We start from the raw sequence: 18525 nt of genomic DNA, 5'->3' as shown, positions 1-18525 counted from the left end.
GATCCCCCCTCCTCCCAAGAAAAAGCACGCTAGGCAATGTCAGAAACTTGTAACCCTGCCTCGCCTCTCAAACGAAAGAAGATAAAATGAGCGAATAAGAGGGAGTCTAGATCGCGCCTCTTATTCTATTTTGCGCAATTTGGATAAGCACGCACCGGGAAGCACGAATTGGAGGGGAGCCTACTCGTCTTCTCTTGCGTTTTGGGAGCACACCCCCCATGGTATCCTTCCTTCGTGTGACGTTGTTGGCGCCAGAAAGCAGGCGCTAAGTTTTGTATTTCTGCATATATACACATACATACCTACGATGTTACTTTTCACCATTGGTTTCCAGACGAGCCTTTAAGTTTAATTGGCTTTTTTTTATTTTCTATTTTTCATATGGCGGAATATTTTGCTGACTTATATATTCTCGTCTTTTTTGCCTAGATTGCTTTCGGAATCGGGCTTCCTGTAGCCTCCACCTGAATGTTACCAGGCCCCTAGGGCGTCGCACCCTGACGCCCCCTTCCCCCGGCCATTGCTTGGCCATGCTTGTTCTCTCTCTATCTCCAGAAACGCCATAATAATGGCAAGTGGATGGCTGAAAGAACCCAGTTGTCGTAGCCAGCCGTCTACTCGACAGTTCTATGCCACGCACTGGTTCATCAACATCCACGCATCGAATCACAGTGGCTGCCATACTTCCACTGTTTCATGCTATGGGAACTCCAAGTAGGATCCTTCCCCCCCACTGGCCATCTCGCCTGCTGCCCTTGGGGAAAGGAGGGAAAGGGGAGAAGAGAAGGTGACTCACCAGTCTTCCTGGCTTTAGCATAAATGTTCCCATGAGTCTCTGGACGTCTCTATTTTATCTTGCTATCACCCTTCATAGGCTATATATGATAGACATGGAATGCTAGCAATCTACCCCCCCATAGGCCTAGGAGCAGGAAAAACGGTGACGTCAAACAGATCCAGTGGTGTACCATGATTTTAACAGACAGAAACAGACAGCCAACGGAATGGACATAGTCTGCGACCACTGGCACATGTTAGTGTCATGTTTAAGGAGAATGGTGTCTATCTCCATCGCACATCTGTCACTGGCGGATCGTTCCTTTCCTGCTAGGCTACTACTGCTTAGGGAGTGAGCATGCGTTGACGTTGATGTTGTTTGACAGATCAACCGCTTTCCGGAACGGAACGACGGTTGATGGGGAAGCAGGAGATGTCATTGATACCATCTGTCCATACCGCTTATATCTATATATATATCGATATGTATACGTGGGTCTGCAGGTTATGGAGGAGGCTCCCCTCCTATCGTGTGGCTCTGCATCTCCTGTCTTCTCACAGGCTTTACACGGCCCATACAAAACTGCTCATCTTCTTACCTCCACTTCTACGCCTTTCTACCAACCCGCCTCGTGTCCCTTTCACCCACGCTTTTTGCGTTTGATATAGGGGATAATATTCTATTTTGTGTGCTCCTTCCGCTTCTCAGTAACAATATTGCCCGCTGGTCGGCATTTCGCGCTACTGGTACGGGAATCTCCCTCCAATGGGAACTGTTTTTCATTTTCATTTTCATTTATTTATCCCTTTCTTTGTTTCTGTGCATATGATATATGATATTATAGAGGGTCGGTCATCTCGTACTGTTGTAGGGTTGCTTTAAGATGAAACGTTTTTCTGATGCTTATATACATTCATCTATTTTACTTTGTTTAGTTTGATGATGCTTTGCTACTTGCCAAATAAAATATTCGCAACGACCTACATGAGATGTTGTCCTTTAACTTACTATACGCTCTGTTTGAGATAAGTGGGGATGAACGCCACATTGTAAATCTAGATATTCATTCTCCTGTGGACACAGCATGGCAAGTTTGCGACATAACTCTCTAAACTAAAAGATGATAGCGCATGGCTCCCTTTTAGATGTGGTTGGTGATAATGATAATAAGATAATAAGATCAATATACTTATATACTTAACTCTGTAATTTCCCCGAACGTGGATGCACAAAACAAACCACGGCCAATGAGAATAGAGGTTGGCAAAGTGAATCTTCCATGACTGTTCGTCGCTGTCAACTAGCGCTTTTCTAGAACTACTTTCTCACCTGCATGGGGGTCAGAGGCCCAAGGCTCATCCCATGATACGTATGGGTGTTGGCGTAAATGCATGTAAGCTACTATGACACTTTGCCAACCTCTCACTAACTCGCGGTCCCAGCTCGCCAACTTCCTGGCTTGTATCGCTTATTGTTGGCACGGTGCAATAAACACAGAGAACCCCGCAACCTGACAGTCACACGAGGAACCGGTCATTGATTCATTTCGGTCGTGTGTCTCACTCAGCTTTGAAACTCTTAGCACTCCTTATGCGGAAAAGAGACCTGTGGAAAAGAATGGGGGGGGTGCGCGGGGGCCTCCAGTGCGATACGCTTTCGGAAATTTGCACACCATATTTTCCTTGCTAAATCAAGATATGGTCAGGACAAGAGATTAAAAAAAGAAAAGAAGAAGAAAAAAGAAAGCAATCTCTCGATACCCCGGATTCGCAATCTCTTGATGTGTCAGATTGTGCTCTAGGCGGGGCCTTCCAGTCTTCCAGAAGGCGGCCGTGCACTCCGAATGTCTCCACCATGGATGGAGCCATCCACGAGTGATGCATCCCTCTTCCATGGCCGGTGGCCAGCAAGGTCTCCCGGCTTCTGTCAGCCCTACCCATCTATCTGTATTATGTTATGAATGTCCCTTAGACAGGTATGCCTTTCATTTTCTGATATCGCGCCAGACGGCATCTGTCGATGTATCCAGATACTCTCTCTTTGGTTGCAGGTGAGCATTTGCGAGAGCGAATGTTTGTACGGATAGGATCCCTGCCATAGAGAAGAGGGTTGTGAGTGCTATATGCTCGTCCGGCCAGGAAAAAACCGTAAAGGAAATGAAGAAGAAAAAGCCAAGAGAGAGGCATTTTTCGTGGGCGTTTTTTGTTTTATGATTCTCTTCTTCCTCCTCTCCTTCTCTCTTTCTTTCTTGCTTGCTTGCTTCCTTCCTTTCTTTCTTTCAACTGAATCCTTTTACACAAACAATGCGGACCCCGGCCAAACGAGCACTGGTTTTCTTTGTCGATGAAGAGGGCGCCCTGGCGCAAGGGACAGGGACATTGACATGGACGTGAACCTGGACAGTCAGGGCTTGAAGCCACGGAAAAGCGGCTGGGAAATAATCATAATCAATTACTATTAAGAGGAGGGAGGAGGGAAGAAAACGAGTGAGGTGGAGCCGATACGCATTCCGCGAGCAGCTGGGACGACAAGTGCCAGGCGCGCGCGGATATTTGGGAAAAAGATTTCGTCTTCAGCCTCTTTTTGATTTTTTTCTTTCTTTCTTTTACCCTAGATATCTTCCTATCGTGCTGACCGTCCCTTACGTTGGGCTTCTCTAGACCAATCAGGAACACCATGAAATCTTGAAATCATGACTTTCTATTAGCACCAATGAATGTTCACCTTGTTTTCACATTCGCCCATTCATCCGGTATCCTTGACGAACAGTCAAATTTGATAATATCACGCTTCCTGCACCCCCTCCCCTCGTGCCCCCCGTTTCTCCTACGAACGCCTTGCTCATTCCCATTTGTTTTCCCCCAGGGAACCCCAGCACAACAATTCATTGGTCCCAACCAAGGAATCCCACAACACTGAACCCCTGCCTGCATAAAATTGCAAATTGCATTCCGAACTCACATGCTGTCCGGCTGAAGGGTCTTCCTGCTGCCAAAGCCACCCAGGCCCTAGCTAAGAGTCGATACCCTCAGGTGGTGTCTGAGTTCCGGGGCGATCCGCCGCTGCCCGCTTATGCTGACTCCTGACTGGCGTGGTCAGTGAAGTCGACGTCTGTGCCTTGAGGCACTTTTTCTCAGCATACGCCGTCAGATGTTGTTTTGGCAGTGGTTGGCGATGAGGTGAATGGTGGAGGGCCGGAATGCGGGTAGGTCACTCTAGGAACTGCTCTCTATATTCGCCATCTCGCCTTGCAATCCATATATATATATATGTGCGTGTGAGTGTGTGTCAAGGACGTGATGGTAATTCGCACCTGCACACTGCACCCTCATATCTTAGTAGTATCGGCGTCCAGCTCCTTGCCTCCGCTCTCCCGGCCAGCGTGGTTGCGAGATATCCATAGTATATTCTTGTAAAGGCTTGGTACAGCCATATCCGCCTCGATTGTGGAGGAGTATCTCCTTCTTTTGTACTGTCCAAAGTGCACCCGCTACGGTCAGCCCTACCTTGGCGGGAGTTACCTCCTCCTCAACATGAGGGCGAAGGGTTTCCTTTCGCAGATACCATTGGAGAAATGGTGAGTGCTGTGGAGAAGAGAATTTGTTGCGAGCACAAAGGGGAAAATTAAAATCGGGTTGTAAGTAGTTGCCGCTGTTATTATTTCCTGCTAGATTGTGTGGAGAAAGAGCTCGGGATACATACACCCCACTGTTGACTGCAAAGCTGATCACAAAAGCCTTCAATGTCCGCTTCATCACGTCTATTGAAAGCTTAACAACCATGCATTCGTCAGTGTCAGAATAGAACCCGCGGCATTTGTTCCGATGCCGAAGGCAGATGCGGTAGGGTTACGGGCTTGTGAGCCATTCCGTTGATCTTGAAAGATATTGATGTCTTTCTCAAAACTTTGGCATCAGATATTCAGGAATACTGGATAGGAGAGATTGTGAAAATTGTATCTGTATCAGAAAAATATGAAAACGTGATATTAAAATGTAGAATATAAAACCGGAATTTGGACCCGTCCTGAATCGACACAGCATAATGGCAGCCCCTATGGAACTCGTTAATTGCAACGGAAGAACTCCGCCATCTGATTTAAAACAAAGCACAAACAAAACATGTCGGGTATTTTGTACGTCTTCATTAACCATCGAACAGCCTGGGACGCATTACTCACATTTTGCCGTATCTGCTTTTCCTTCATTCACCTACCCCCCTTTTCCTAAACACACTTCCCACTAATTCATTCACTCCCGAAACAAAGATGACCACGGCTAGATAGGAAGCCTTCATTTTCCCAACGCTAAAAACAGCCGATCGCCAACGTCACCTACACCAGGTTTTATCATCCCCTTTGCGTCCAATCCCGGATCGACACCGCCCAGCCAAACATCCACCCCTTCCGGCCATTCCTCCGCTGCCCGTTTTGCTCCACATTCACTCGCCAACACACTAAGAACCAATATCTTAGAGACCCCCCATTCCTTCAAAGTCTGGATCGCAGCCGCACAAGTGGCCCCTGTCGCGATTATCGGATCAACGATGATGGCAAGAGAAACAGCGGCAGCGTTTTTCTGTGGGTTTTCAGCAAGGGGCTTGAATGGAAGGTTATTGTAGTATTCGACCGGGTGGAGGGTGGTTGGTTCGCGGAATAGTCCCAGATGGTGTACCGCAACAGGTGAGGGGAGGAGATCTTGGATTGCTGGGTGGTGAGGGAAGTTAGGAGATTGGATTGGCAAACAAACGACCGGACTGAAGGCTCTGAAAGGCTGGCGCAGTTGAACAATGGGTGACAAACCTTGTACCATTCCCAGGCCTGACCTGAGAATTGGGACCAGTGCGATGTTTTCAGTTATGATTGTTTCTTCGGAATATTCATACCCAAGAGGTGTTGTACCCTACAATATACGTTAGGAGAAAAAAGAGTAAGATTGACTGTGGTTCTGCTACACGGTATCCTCCTGCTCCCGCTCTTTTATCTCGACAGCGAAGGAAGGAGGAGTAAGTGCTCACCATACCACTCGGAGTGACCTGCAAACTGGCACCCAAAGCCTCACAGCCAATTATCATAGCAATGTCATTTATTAACCTGTTTGTGTCCTTGCAGCTGGTAGCATTGGAGCGCAGCTGAGAGAGCTTCGCGCGAAGACAAGGATGCTGGGAAACATGTATGTTATTTGAGAACGCGGACGCCATGGTTCTTCTGGCTGTCCTGGAGGAATATTAACGATTACTCGTATTTAAGAACTTGAGCGACGATTCATTAACTCTTCCTATGTCTGTCGAGACAAAGGAAGAAAAGATGGTGTTGATATGGTGGAGCAAGGCGGTAGGGATGCTTATCTTATCAACCTGTGTATGAGGGCTGTATGCTATGGTATCGGGCCGGAATGCGTCCCGTCTGCCCCACAACAGCTGCATAATTTCGGCCAGCCCCCCACCATTTTTTGTACCCAATATTACTGAACGTATTAATATTACCGCTAAGCTTGTCACATGATGTACTATGTCCATCTCGGCAAGCTTAACCTCCTCGACTTCCCATCAACGCTTATACTCTGAATATTCGAACAAATATGCTGTCTCCCGTTTGGAAACACAGCATCCGGGAAATGGTTATGGCGTGTGTATCGACGCAGCAGCTCCCGTTGCATTCTGGTAACATCGAGGTAATGTTCGTGATTCTTGGAAGTTTTGCTTGGCGCCGCAGTACATTGAATTAAGCTCACACTTTTGCTATATCAAGAGGGCCCAGTGAAAAAGAACTGTCGATTTTAATGGGGGACCTTTCGAACGTATACTTCAAGCATGGATGACGAAAAATCGTCAGTCCATTTTCGCCATTCCCACAGCGGACAAGAAGCTCTGGCGGAGGCCCGTGGCGACCCGGAATTGACCCGAGGCCCAAGTCTCGAAGAAGCACAGTCAGGATGGAGGGAAGAACGCCGCAGATTGGAAGAGGGACGAGTCGCAGACCTCACTGAGAGCGCCCTCCCAGATACCCTTGAAGATGCAGAAGCAGAGTTGCAAAGAGAACATATTCGTGAAGCGACTTTCCGAAGAGATTTAGAGCGCAATGGACCTCTGACTGAGTTTGCCGTACCTCCTCCCGTCGAACGCGTGTCGTCCTGGCGGGGTGACTGGGCAGCTCTTGAGAGTGCTGAGTCTCGTGTTACGACGCCGCCCCCGACCGTTGAACGAGTTGCCGGAATCGAGGCCAGATTATCGGATTATGCTACTCTCCTTTATACAATCTCATATCTTGTGTTTTTCTCAATACTTGGAGCACTGGCTCGGATTGGACTGCAGTGGTTGACTTCTTATCCCGGAGCACCATTAATCACTGCAGTTACATGGGCAAATGTTGGAGGATGCTTACTTATGGGATTCTTAGCTGAGGACCGAAAGCTGTTTCGTGAAGAATGGGGACAGTGGAAACGAAAGCATCCCGGACACGAATCTAGCGCGCCAAATGGCCATATTTCCAATCCATCTTCTCATGCTCATTTGCCGCATCCTATGAAACAACTCCGACGCCGGTATTCGCGTTCCCATACCCGCCAACAGCATCCGCCTTCAGAGCGACAATCTCGAGTCTCCGAACACAACGATGTAGATAGCCCGAAAGAGGAACCGGTGACGCCACCTATGGAACCAGCCCAATCCCTCAAAATCCATAAATCTATCAAAAAGACTATACCCCTTTACATTGGCCTCACAACTGGCTTCTGCGGCTCCCTCACTTCCTTCTCGAGCTTCATGCTCGACGTCTTCCTCGCGCTAGCGAATGACCTCCCCACGCCAGGGCACCCAGAATCTCCCGTACCGCGCAATGGTGGATACAGCTTCATGGCCGTTCTCGCCATAATAATCTACACCCTCTCCCTCAGCATCGGTGCGCTAATTCTCGGCTCCCACCTCGCCATTTTCATGGACAAATACACCCCCGTGATCCCCTATATTTTCTCACGAAGATATGTCGACCCCTTTATCTCCTTTCTAGCCATGGGCTCCTGGCTCGGCGCTGTCTTCCTCGCCATCTGGCCTCCTGATCGCTCTCTGGGAGTCCGCGAGCATTGGCGCGGCAGCGCCATGTTTGCCGTCGTCTTCGCACCCCTAGGCTGTCTGTTTCGATTCTATGTCTCGTTATTACTTAACAGCCGAATTCCCAAGTTTCCCTTAGGGACATTCACAGCGAATATCTTCGGCACTTTGGTGCTGGCTATGTGCTATGATCTGCAGAGGTCGACAAATGTGCTTGCTGTGCCTGTGTCCTCCTTTTCTCCCGCTTCCGCTGCCGTTGCGGCGGCTGCCGTTAGCGTATCTCGTCTCACTGGATGTCAGGTATTGCAGGGCATTATGGATGGGTTCTGTGGCTGTACGACAACGGTGAGTACGTGGGTGGCTGAGTTGGATAGTCTTGACCATGAGCATGCGTACGTTTATGGGTTGGTTACAACTGGTGTTGCGCTAGGCCTTTTGGTTGTGATTATTGGGTCGGTGCAGTGGACGGTTGGGTTTGGTCTTGCGGTCTGTTGATACGGGTTTGGATTTTGCTTGATAGATGTAAAAAAGTATATACAAGCAGACTGCAAATTGTCACCGACGGCTACATATTTATTGCCGCCAACTTTCTGGTGGAAGAAGAAACTTTCGACATCAAATCAGCAGGCATATAATGCACCTCGCAAAAATAGCGCAAAAGGTCGCTGCAACTCCCAATAAATAGCCGCGAGATGTCGGTGTTACCGATGGTGGTAAGGGTATATAGGAGTCATAATCAAAGTGGTATCCCAAAGAGCAAGAAGAAAACTGCACGCGAACCGAAGGTACATGAAAAAGTGTCTCACAAAAACATACGTTCCAACGCCATTCCAAACAATATAGCAACAGGGACGCCCATATCCGTCGTTTTCCAATTATAATCTCAGAACCCAACCCAACTGCCGAAAGAGAGCACCAGACAACCACCAATACGCATCAACAAAACTAGCGAACGAACACATCATTCGTTAAACAATCAAATCCTGCATCGCATCGCCAAACCCAAACCCATTCGCACTCGTGCCGTTCCGAGTCGATCGACTCGGCATCCCATCAACAGCTCCTGGTACCGCAAAGCCATCATGATCACTATTATCGTCCACGCCCTGCTCCCTCTGTTTCTCGGATCGCCGTAGTCGCTCTTGCGCGGTGAGGGCCTCACGGCGAGCAACTTCTATCGCAGCGTTGCGCTTTTGGGCAGCTGAGGGCTCTGTCAGTCTATATTCCATAGCAATGTGTGGATCGGAAAGGATTATGCGAATTTTTATGTTGAGTATTTACATCTGTAAGATGGAAGTGCGGGATAGGCGCGGGCTCTGACGCCATTGATGAATGTACTACATACCTTGCCAGAAATACCAATAGACAAGCATGGTCACTATCGATAAGAAGATGAAGCCAAACATAATGCCCAATTCTTGCCCCATGGATGGTACAGGAGTGAAAGGAATGGGGTGGACGTCGCCAGGCCTCATGGAATGGACGACTCCTCCATGGCCGTTCATTTTCACCTGTTTGTGATTTCTTTTTTCTAGTTGTGTAGTGCGGCACTTTGGATTTCTGCACAGGTCGTCTTTATGTCAATATCGGATGGCTTCGAGGACGGTATGGTATGGATACGCGAATTCGCCAGCACTAAAGAGGTGGAAGAAGTTGACTTCTCATTCATGTGATACTTTAAAATTTCTGATAAGATAAGAATCTACACGGTGTTAGTGTTGTCTCCCTATAATAAGGAATGAGCGTTTCAAATGGAACTTTTGTATCCAAACAAAGAAACCATGGGATAGAGTTTAGATTGCCTCAAACTCAATGGCCAAGTAACCTTGGAACGCGGATCTGACGAATGCGGAAACTCAAAACACAGGTCCCGTACCAAGGCTCAACCAAGTGGTTTTTGTCTTCTTTATATCCCCCGCCTTTGCAAGTCCAACTTTCAGTCTGCCCCGTTCTGAGTCCAATAGCAAATATTTGCCTGGAAGTTATCTGGGAATGGTCGCAGCGATATTTTTGATCTGGCTGTCGCGTAATCGTAAAGAAAAAAAAACTCAGTTTCTCCCTCTTTGCTCGTCTTTCGCATTCACAGGCGTCTTTCTGGCTGAAAGAAGCGCAAAAACCAGCAGTTTTCTCGGGTGGGATTGAGGTGTGCGCTGGCTTCAAACAATAATGATCATACGCAATACGACGGTCGTCCAAGTGGGAGATGTTGAATCAGCAGATGATCAAGAGGAGGGATTAAGCAGGATTGCAGGTTCTTTATGGTGAATGAAAACGGGCATCTACTGATTGTTGATGGATGGCCGTGCGACAAAAGGAGGACTGATGTCAGTCTGGGGGACGATCATCGTGGAACATTTCCATATCGGGCAGCACATGGGGTTCTACTTGTGGGGCATGAGTCAGCAAACCCTGACCAGTGAGATCTATGCTCTATCAATTCTGTACCTCAGAGACGAGATTTCACAGATATTAAAACTCCGTTGCAATTCCAGAATGCAATTCCTACTTGGGAGTCAAGGCAGCTCCATTAATAATTCGATACTAACAGCTCACGGAAGGACAGCCACCTGAAAGTCATGCAACAGTTCTAGCCTGTTGGGATCCGTTCAGTCTGCCCTTCCAGCTTCAAAAGATTGACAAGGTGATACAAAAACAAACCCCTCATGCCATACAACTCTCTCTTACACCTGGAGAGGCGCAGTGTACCGGAAATGTTAAATACAGTTAATTTTTTTTTTTTTTTTTGCCTGGGTTCTTCCACCGACAGAACGCCGAAAATACCGAATCTTACTCACCGGCTTTCAGCGTCGTCACACTGCCATATTATTGTTCTACATGCGAGAATGAGACAGGTACAAGGGAAATCTTCAGCAGTATTGCGCAATCAGAAAATGATGGCGGCATGGCAGATTTGTTGCTGGAAGAGAGAGCGAACGATACAAAACGACTTGTCATTGGGCGCATGAATCAGTTTGAAGCTGTAGGGGGCGAAAGGTCGAGGGGCAAAAATCAGATAGCTGAGTTCTGGAGGATAACCATAAAAGCAGTGTTCGATGTCTATCCTGTTTTGCTGATATTGTCCCTCCACTTTATCCAGAAATCACCTTGAATTTCGTGCAGTCATCCTGTGCACCCCGATTGGGAACTGGCATAATGACGGGTTGATGGTTGGCTGCAGCTGTCAAAGTGCAAACGCGATAAAATCCCGGCTTCCCAAGGCCCCCTTCAAGCGTAGCGGTGAAATCGTCAGTTTTATTCTCGGCATGCGGACCGTTGACGCTCTTGAACCAAGTCGGATTGCTCGCGTCTAAGGCTTGAATAGCTGTAGTGTTGGGGCCCATAAACTGGACAGTGAGATGTGTGTGACCTCGTACGAATCCTTCACAATTTAGCGACTGTGGTGCGGAGAGGAATGTCACATTCGAATTTGTGTAGAAGCCCATTTCGATGTTCTTGACTGCGACCTTGAAAGTAATCGTCTGATTGACTTTGAATTCATCACCTGGCAACGGAGACGTGATGAGAGTGGAAACCATGTGTTTTGTTGATGGAATCTCGCCCATGGCTGTGGTGACATTAGAGATAATCTTGCTAGGAGTTGCATTGTGAGAATTAAGAGCTACTCACGGATGCCGTTGCAAGATCCTTCATTGATCTTGGTGCCGTTTGTTAATGTCTTCCCGTTACAGTAGTTGATGAAGTTGTTCGATGAACTATTTCCTCCGTTAGATGATCTAATTAAATACCAAATGCACTGGCACCTACGTTATAGAAGGAATGACTTCATCTTTGTTCAGAGCTTCTTTTTCCCCATCTAATTCGGAGCCTTTCTGGAGAACGGATGGATCCAAGCATAGTCCAGAACATTGATTTTTAGGAACATTCGTCTGTTTCTCTTCTCCTAGAACACAATGGGCGAGACACAGCGTACGGGCCAGGAGATATATAAAGGTTCCTAATCGCATTTTGTTAGGAGTAGCAAGTGGTTCCAGAAAGAGATACGATGAATAGAACAAGACCTTGAGCAGGAAAAACGGAAGCGGGACTGACTGACTCGAGCCATAGGAGCTTCGACTCAATTTAAATGAATCGCAAATGAACCCACGTATAGCAAATGATGGACAAAGAGTATCAAAAACTGTACAACAGTATACCACCCCAAATTGGATTCTATCGAGATACAATGGCTCCCCGAAGTTCCGCCAAATACGCGTTTGAATGGCATCACCCGCGTGTCCTCGAAATCGTGGAAAACAATAACAGGGTATCGATGAGACAGACCTCCGGAGACACCAGTGCGCCAGTGGAAGCCCTTGGGTTCCTGGGGATGTTAAATATTTTAAAACAAAGAAACCTAAGAATAGTAGATAGTTTTTCTAGTTGTAGGGAGATTTAAAAGAAAGAAATAATCTACCTTTGTTGTAGTAAACTATGAGGGCTCTCGTCCTTCCAGACAAAGCCCGGAGAAAAACTTGTGTAGCCAGCCTGAACTGCACAGAGCACTTGCATCATCAAAAGCATATTCCAATCTTAACTGCAGCAACGCTGCAGAAACGTGAGTGCCCTCGATAACAATGATCCTTGAGATAGTCATGAAAGAACAAAAGTGCTGTACAAAGAGGATCAAGACTTCCAAGTTGGCATTCAAATTTAACATATCTTGAAACTGCGATGGTAGCCAACTTGGTTAACTTCCCTTCGAAAACTGTGTGATCAATAGCTACTGAGTTATTTCCAATCAAACACTGGTGTAGTTTGTTGGAGGGATTGGATTGGGTGGCTTGTCCCCTTTTCTACCAGTTAGCGCTTGAGGTCTCCCATTACTGCACACTGGCAATCTCCAGGCCGTCTGGCAGCGCCCGTGCTACGAACACTTAGCACGCCCAAGCGTCCCCCGAGCGGTTGAGCTATACAAGGCATGCGCTTCCAATAACAAACACTAGCTGTTCTTGTGTATGATCTTTTGGTTGAGTGGTTAGCCTTTGTCTGCGAGCTCTTTTTGTGTTGGTGTTGATTGACCCGATATTGCACTAAACCAGTTTCAGCGATAGTGTCACGGTTGCTGCTGCATCTTTCCTAACCTGGCTTAGTTGGGCCCTAGAGTTGCATGACTAATCACACATAGTTCAACGTCATCACTCTCCCCTTGGCCAAGCAAGAGGGGATATACATATATGTATCTCAAAAGATGGCTGCTTTGATCACAGGTCTCGAGAGATACATTGCCGTATCTAGTTGCTGTTCAGCCAAAGTAAGACTTGGTGTCCGTACATAGTAAAAGCAATGCCCTACACTTTTACACCTGAATGCATCATCTTCTAAATCTTCTAACGACTCTATCATTCCGCAAATATATAATTATATTAAATGCAGCAAGTTGTTGTGACATACAGAAACATTGCCTTGTCACATTCTCTACAGCTCATTACAACTACAGTGACATGCAGATGCAGACCTCCACTGACTGGGTATAATATCCCTTTGACGAGAGATGCGATGATCCCTATGCCGGTACAGCACAATGTAACAATAAGAAAGCCTAGCCAGAGAATGGTCTTTGGCTCACGATTTTGGTTTATGCCATGACTCCCTTTCGAATAGTCATTAATTTGACTGAGCGTACCGGGCCGAGAGATGATTTAGTTCTCACATCGAGCTTCCATGTTCCCTCTACACGAGTCGCCACATCGCCACACGACGCTGCACAATGTTTGCTTTTAGCTGGCCCGGATTTAGTGCTTGTTCGTTGGGATAAAGAGCCGGGCAGACTTATTTGAATGTGGTCCGAAATAACTGGCCACCTTGAATCCGATCAGGTTTTGCTCCATAAAAAGAGTCTCTTCATATACTCCAAACCATTTAATACCAGTAGTTTCAAACTTTCCACCCCGCCAACGTTGTGCCGTATTGAATTTCCCTTAAGCCGTTGCAAATCCTCCAAGGCCTGTTGAGATGATTTATACTTGTACTCCCAGCACCCACGAATAACAGCCTCAGCAGCGTTGTCACCATTAAACTCTGGCAATTTTCCGTCAACAAGAGCTGCAATAACTTCATCCTCCAACACCTCAACCGGGGGACCGTACGGCACTTTCCATTCAGTGATCTCATAAATAGCAGTCCCAAGAGCAAATATTTCGCGATTCACAGTACCGACAATGTGATTATTGGGCCTAGCTGATCCAGGTGGACAGTAGCGGACTTCGCAACCGTACCAGTCATTAGGATACTTGTCCACCACATCCGAGTCGGCAAAGTCACCCAACTTGACGTAGCAATTGTCAAACAAAAGCGCATTGCGGGTTGAAAGGTCACCCCAAATAACGCGATGCCGGTGCATGTGTGCAACACCCTCCGCGAATTGAATCGCCATCTCCAGTCGGGTCTGCACATTAGGCGGGTTCGCTTGGCTGCTCACGATGCAATCTCGCAAGGGACCATGCGGAGCCCGCTCCAAGCGCAGTGCCCATGCTTTTGGTTCCATGCCCTCATCTACGTCGGCTACCTCAAGAGCAATAAAGTTGAGGATGCGGTCGTGCTTTCCAAGAGCTTCGTAGATTTCGGCCTCCTTGCGTGCTCTCTCGTCGGATTCTTCAGCGCTTTGGCCCGGACCAAGCGCCTCCCGACCCCTGTACCAAACTGTTCCACCCTTGAGGACTGAAACGCTGTCTCTTGCGCGGCCCGTATCGCTGTCGTCCGCTACGGCATACACAACGCTATTGGCGGTCTGACCTAATATCTGGATCATGCCCTCTGCAACCAATTTGGGAGGCATCTTAGAAAGAGCTTGTAAACCGGACAATGAACCAGGGTGCTGTGTATATAGGACATTGAACAGTCCTCTGTTTTGTGGGGAAGAAGCACTGAGCTGAACTTGGCAACAATGAAGGAGAACGTTGAGATGGGATAGAAACACACCGCCGCGTACTTTGTCTATTTGTAGAAATTCGGTGAGCACCGTCATTGCGGCCCACTGATTGGTCCCATGGAGTTGGTGGTGAGCTCACGCTACTTACCCCATCGAAATCCATTTCTGCAACGATTTCCAGTTACCTCATCACTTATCCCTTTATTATTTCTGTCTCTGCACAAAAATATCCATATCTCTTGTTCGTTCCAGAATTCCATTTCTCTTTATTGTCGGATCATAAATTTTTTTTTTTTTTCCCCTGAGAAAGTGCTTGATTCTGTGATCTACTAACCGGCAGGAGGGCATCATCTTACTCGAATTCAGGGGGAAAAACCTTCCTGGCCCCTCAAATTGCAGTGGAAATATACGAGTGTAAAGTGTGGCAAAGCAGCAGCAAATGTCTTTGATTCACGCTCCCATTAATTGTTGGATATTGGATCAAGTTTCCCCATGGAGCGTATGTTGGGTTGTTGGCACATTTTGAATACTAATGGACGAAGCTACAAACCTAAAATTTGAACATTTAATCACGGCTCTCGTCTAAAATAGGGGATGATGGATGTGCTGTATGTATGATGAACCTGGCATGGAGTCTCTAGTGGAATGCCGAGACGGTATCTTCCAATTCAGATGTAGGTTTAGATCAAGACCTTTAGAAAATGAAACGATAGGGATATCTAGCTCAGAACTACGCATTTCGGTTAAAAGTGGACGTGATGATGGTAAAATGAAGATTTTGGGGAACACATGGATGGATATATTCCATGACATATTCTAGGCATGGGACTTCATCAAACGCTCAAAACATACTATGAAAAAAGAAACGCCAATTCCATATGCAATGCAGAGAAAGACCTTCAGTCACTTCCAAATGTGCTTTATGCTTCACTCATATCCCAAGTAATGCTTCCCAATCAGGCGTTACCACAAACTTACCGTTAACCTGCGACATCGCCCATACTGTCTTTGCCTCCAAGTCAGCCGGATGCAGTCCCTCGTCGGTTCCAGTAGGCTTCGGCTGCTCCCCGGATGCCACAATTGCATCCTGCAAGAACTCCACATCGCTCCCCTTGGTCAATTCAAAGCTGATCCCGCCCCAGTCTATTGTTGCCCGACCGGATTGGTGGATGTTCAACTTACCCACCCGCCCTGGTGGGAGAGTGGAGTTTGTGGCCGTGATTAACGGGGAGGGAGTAACCGTACCGTTGCCGGAAAGGGTGGGCATTGGGGCGGTCAGGCCGTCGGTGACCTCTTTCTTAATTGTGGGATTAGGAGATTGTTGCGTTGATGCGCGTGCGCCTGTTTCAACTACGTCTTGGTCCATCTCATCCATATCCGGCCACGGCGGGACGAGATTGGGTGTCATGGGCGGAAACTGAATGAGGAAGAGTCGCCCAGAACGTTCGTCCCTGGGTGCCTCAACTGCTTTTGTCTCATCTTCCTGTTCTGCGTCTTGTGACTCTTCCGCAGGCGGGTCGTGAGTGGTGATTGTCCCCAAGGCCTGCTTGATATGCTCTATATCCTGCTCGTGACGGTCCCATTCCTGACGCTCTTCCTCTGTCTGCAGTTTGCTCCGCGGATCATGGATAGTAACTTTACTTTTTCTAGCTTTCGGCTTTGGGGCGGTGGGTGCTAGAGGCCCAGTATCAGAGGTCGCAGGACGGTCGTCCACGCCTTGCGGTATGACGTCGGTCATAAGCACATCTCTGTCATCCGTAGGCTCTTCCTTAATTCGTATTCCTCCATATAATGTACCACCAACTGCTTTCTCGGAAGTTATTTCTACCAAATCGTCACCTTCACCCCCACGAGCATCATCAGCCTCTTCCTCGCTGTCTTGTACAAACAAACTCTCCACCCCGCCGTGCTTTTCCTTCACCTTCGTTCTGGCCTGCTTTCTCAACTCAGCAGACTTCTCCGAGCTAGCATCAGTATTGATCCCAATCGACCTCTCCTGGTGCTCCTGTCTTTCAACTCGAACCGGCCTCAGCCCCTTCCCCGTACGATCGCCTGTGGGCGATCGAGCACGCATTTTCCCTTTCCCATTCCCCTCCTCAAAATCACCCTCCTCTCCCAACTCCTGCTCATCATCGCTAATGATATTGATCTGCTCGATACTGAACCTGGGCCCTCCGTCACTCCCTTCATCAGACGAAATATCCCCACTCCCACCCGGACCATCTATCCCGCCAACCTCATCTTCACTCTTCGCCCGCACAAGGCCATGAACCCTCCCCGCACCCGATCTAGCCCCATGCCCATACCGATGCTTTCCCTTCCCCGACGCCCCACCAAACCCACCCCCTCGACTCCGCATCGACATTCCGGACCCTAAAGGCCCTGAAACATCACCCGCAACAAACATCCCTTTCCCCCTCCCCATACCCCTCCCTCTCCCTCTCACCAATCTATCTCTACCCCTCCCCGCCGCAGCCGCATCAGCCTTCCTCAGTGCAGCAGCCTCTTTCATCCTCTCCTGTTGCCTCTCCACCTCAAGTCTCTCCAACGCCTCGCGTTCCTCTTTACTCTTCCGCACTACCGCGCGAGGCTGGTAGCGTAGGGTTGGTTTAGGTGCTGTGCCATCTGGGTTTAGCGGGATCAGGGAGCCGGCCGGGGTGCGCTTTTTTAGCGATTGGAGACGTTGGACTCCGGCGCGGGGTGGTGAGCCGCTGGCAGTTATGGTAGAGGGAGAGGGGACATTTCGGGAACGAAGCGCTGTGAGGCTTGGGTCTATGGGGTGGTTGGTTGGGTCTGCACTTGCAATTGCGGGCGTGGGCGTGGGCGTGGGTGAAGCGCTGTCGATGGGAATGGCGGTGCGGCGCGAGGCTGTGGAGATGGTAGGGGGCCGGCGAGGGTTGTTTGTGGGTTTTGGTGGCATAGTTGGATAGATGTTGCCCTTCTCCAATTTTGCTCGGTAGGCTCACTTCTAAGAGAGGTTGGAATATTCTCTCTGTGTTGCCTTGCCGTGTTTGTTTCAAGGGGCGTGATGCCCTTTTATCGGCGTGAGTTTTCCAAGTTTCGCGTCATATATTAGCAGAGATTGGACGTAGAAAACTTAGAAAGGGATTGGTATGTTTTCTTAGTTGATGGGCAGCTCTTTGGAAATATTACGATGTCCTCTTCAAATGCCACTAATCAAAGTGTAATTCAATTCCTATTGCACCTGGGTATAATTCGCGGAGTGTATCAAAAAAAAAAAAATATATCGGAATTTTATTATTCCTGGAGCGCAAATTAGAGTCAAGCTGGATGAGATGAGCCGCCGAGACCGGCACTTTACCGGAAATGGACGAATGCGACAACTTGCAGAAGAGCATAAACCATGTTCTTTTGTTGAATCAGTAATAATTCAATTTTGGCTAAATACTTAGGTGGATAATAATAGTAATAATGCAGTCATAAAAGCAAGGATAAATTTTTCTCAAAAAAAAAGAAAACAAAAGGAAAAGGAAAGAAAACGACAAAAGCAAGGCGGCACGTTACAACAACAGGAAACAGAATGCTAGAAATGATAAAGCAAAAATAGAAAAACATGTACTTGGCGCAATTGATTGAACATTAAACAGAAGCAGTAATATAGGAATGATAGCGAGCATGGTGGCCGATAGGAATGGAAAATGAGCGAAATAAGTATGTATATAACGGACCTTAGAGTAAGGCAAAGGAATAACAGAGCAAGAAGTGCAAAAAATGGAAAGACGTGTGTGATACTATTCCCTTAGTGAACGTATGAATGGGGCCCATTTTGGTTCCGTTCTCTTTTCCCTCCCGCGCTGATTTTTTTCTTATA

General features: G+C 47.8%; 9 protein-coding genes across 9 annotated transcripts; 2 read left to right on the top strand and 7 right to left on the bottom strand.

Annotated features, from left to right (window-relative positions):
* Nucleotides 1-370: 370 nt before the first annotated feature.
* On the bottom strand, nt 371-682 carry HCBG_07534 (uncharacterized protein; the record flags this gene model as incomplete). The annotated part of the gene is made up of 1 exon (XM_045434583.1): nt 371-682. One exon carries the CDS (start codon nt 680-682, stop codon nt 371-373), a length of 312 nt encoding a protein of 103 aa, XP_045284790.1.
* A 775-nt stretch (nt 683-1457) lies between these two features.
* HCBG_07533 (uncharacterized protein) lies at nt 1458-2964 on the bottom strand (the record flags this gene model as incomplete). The annotated part of the gene is made up of 6 exons (XM_045434582.1): nt 1458-1550; nt 1787-1891; nt 2100-2232; nt 2342-2463; nt 2539-2718; nt 2812-2964. 6 exons carry the CDS (start codon nt 2962-2964, stop codon nt 1458-1460), a joined length of 786 nt encoding a protein of 261 aa, XP_045284789.1.
* A 1770-nt stretch (nt 2965-4734) lies between these two features.
* On the bottom strand, nt 4735-5977 carry HCBG_07532 (uracil phosphoribosyltransferase; the record flags this gene model as incomplete). The annotated part of the gene is made up of 3 exons (XM_045434581.1): nt 4735-4832; nt 4959-5679; nt 5795-5977. The coding sequence occupies 2 exons, from the start codon at nt 5975-5977 to the stop codon at nt 5071-5073; spliced, it is 792 nt and encodes a 263-aa protein (XP_045284788.1).
* A 612-nt stretch (nt 5978-6589) lies between these two features.
* Nucleotides 6590-8320, top strand: HCBG_07531 (uncharacterized protein; the record flags this gene model as incomplete). The annotated part of the gene is made up of 1 exon (XM_045434580.1): nt 6590-8320. The coding sequence occupies one exon, from the start codon at nt 6590-6592 to the stop codon at nt 8318-8320; it is 1731 nt and encodes a 576-aa protein (XP_045284787.1).
* Nucleotides 8321-8793: 473 nt separating this feature from the next.
* HCBG_07530 (uncharacterized protein) lies at nt 8794-9330 on the bottom strand (the record flags this gene model as incomplete). The annotated part of the gene is made up of 2 exons (XM_045434579.1): nt 8794-9026; nt 9171-9330. The coding sequence occupies 2 exons, from the start codon at nt 9328-9330 to the stop codon at nt 8794-8796; spliced, it is 393 nt and encodes a 130-aa protein (XP_045284786.1).
* Nucleotides 9331-10914: 1584 nt separating this feature from the next.
* HCBG_07529 (uncharacterized protein) lies at nt 10915-11888 on the bottom strand (the record flags this gene model as incomplete). The annotated part of the gene is made up of 4 exons (XM_045434578.1): nt 10915-11390; nt 11453-11559; nt 11591-11780; nt 11876-11888. 4 exons carry the CDS (start codon nt 11886-11888, stop codon nt 10915-10917), a joined length of 786 nt encoding a protein of 261 aa, XP_045284785.1.
* A 120-nt stretch (nt 11889-12008) lies between these two features.
* Nucleotides 12009-12731, top strand: HCBG_07528 (uncharacterized protein; the record flags this gene model as incomplete). Its single annotated transcript, XM_045434577.1, has 3 exons — nt 12009-12154; nt 12279-12380; nt 12638-12731. The coding sequence occupies 3 exons, from the start codon at nt 12009-12011 to the stop codon at nt 12729-12731; spliced, it is 342 nt and encodes a 113-aa protein (XP_045284784.1).
* Nucleotides 12732-13637: 906 nt separating this feature from the next.
* Nucleotides 13638-14856, bottom strand: HCBG_07527 (uncharacterized protein; the record flags this gene model as incomplete). The annotated part of the gene is made up of 2 exons (XM_045434576.1): nt 13638-14798; nt 14842-14856. The coding sequence occupies 2 exons, from the start codon at nt 14854-14856 to the stop codon at nt 13638-13640; spliced, it is 1176 nt and encodes a 391-aa protein (XP_045284783.1).
* A 556-nt stretch (nt 14857-15412) lies between these two features.
* Nucleotides 15413-17613, bottom strand: HCBG_07526 (uncharacterized protein; the record flags this gene model as incomplete). Its single annotated transcript, XM_045434575.1, has 2 exons — nt 15413-15423; nt 15876-17613. The coding sequence occupies 2 exons, from the start codon at nt 17611-17613 to the stop codon at nt 15413-15415; spliced, it is 1749 nt and encodes a 582-aa protein (XP_045284782.1).
* Nucleotides 17614-18525: the final 912 nt, after the last annotated feature.

This window comes from Histoplasma capsulatum (assembly GCF_000150115.1).
Source record: "Histoplasma capsulatum G186AR genomic scaffold supercont2.12, whole genome shotgun sequence".
NCBI classification, from domain to species: Eukaryota; Fungi; Ascomycota; class Eurotiomycetes; order Onygenales; family Ajellomycetaceae; genus Histoplasma; species Histoplasma capsulatum.
The sequence above is the reverse complement of the archived record's forward strand: the minus strand, read 5'-3'. Positions and strand labels throughout refer to the sequence as shown.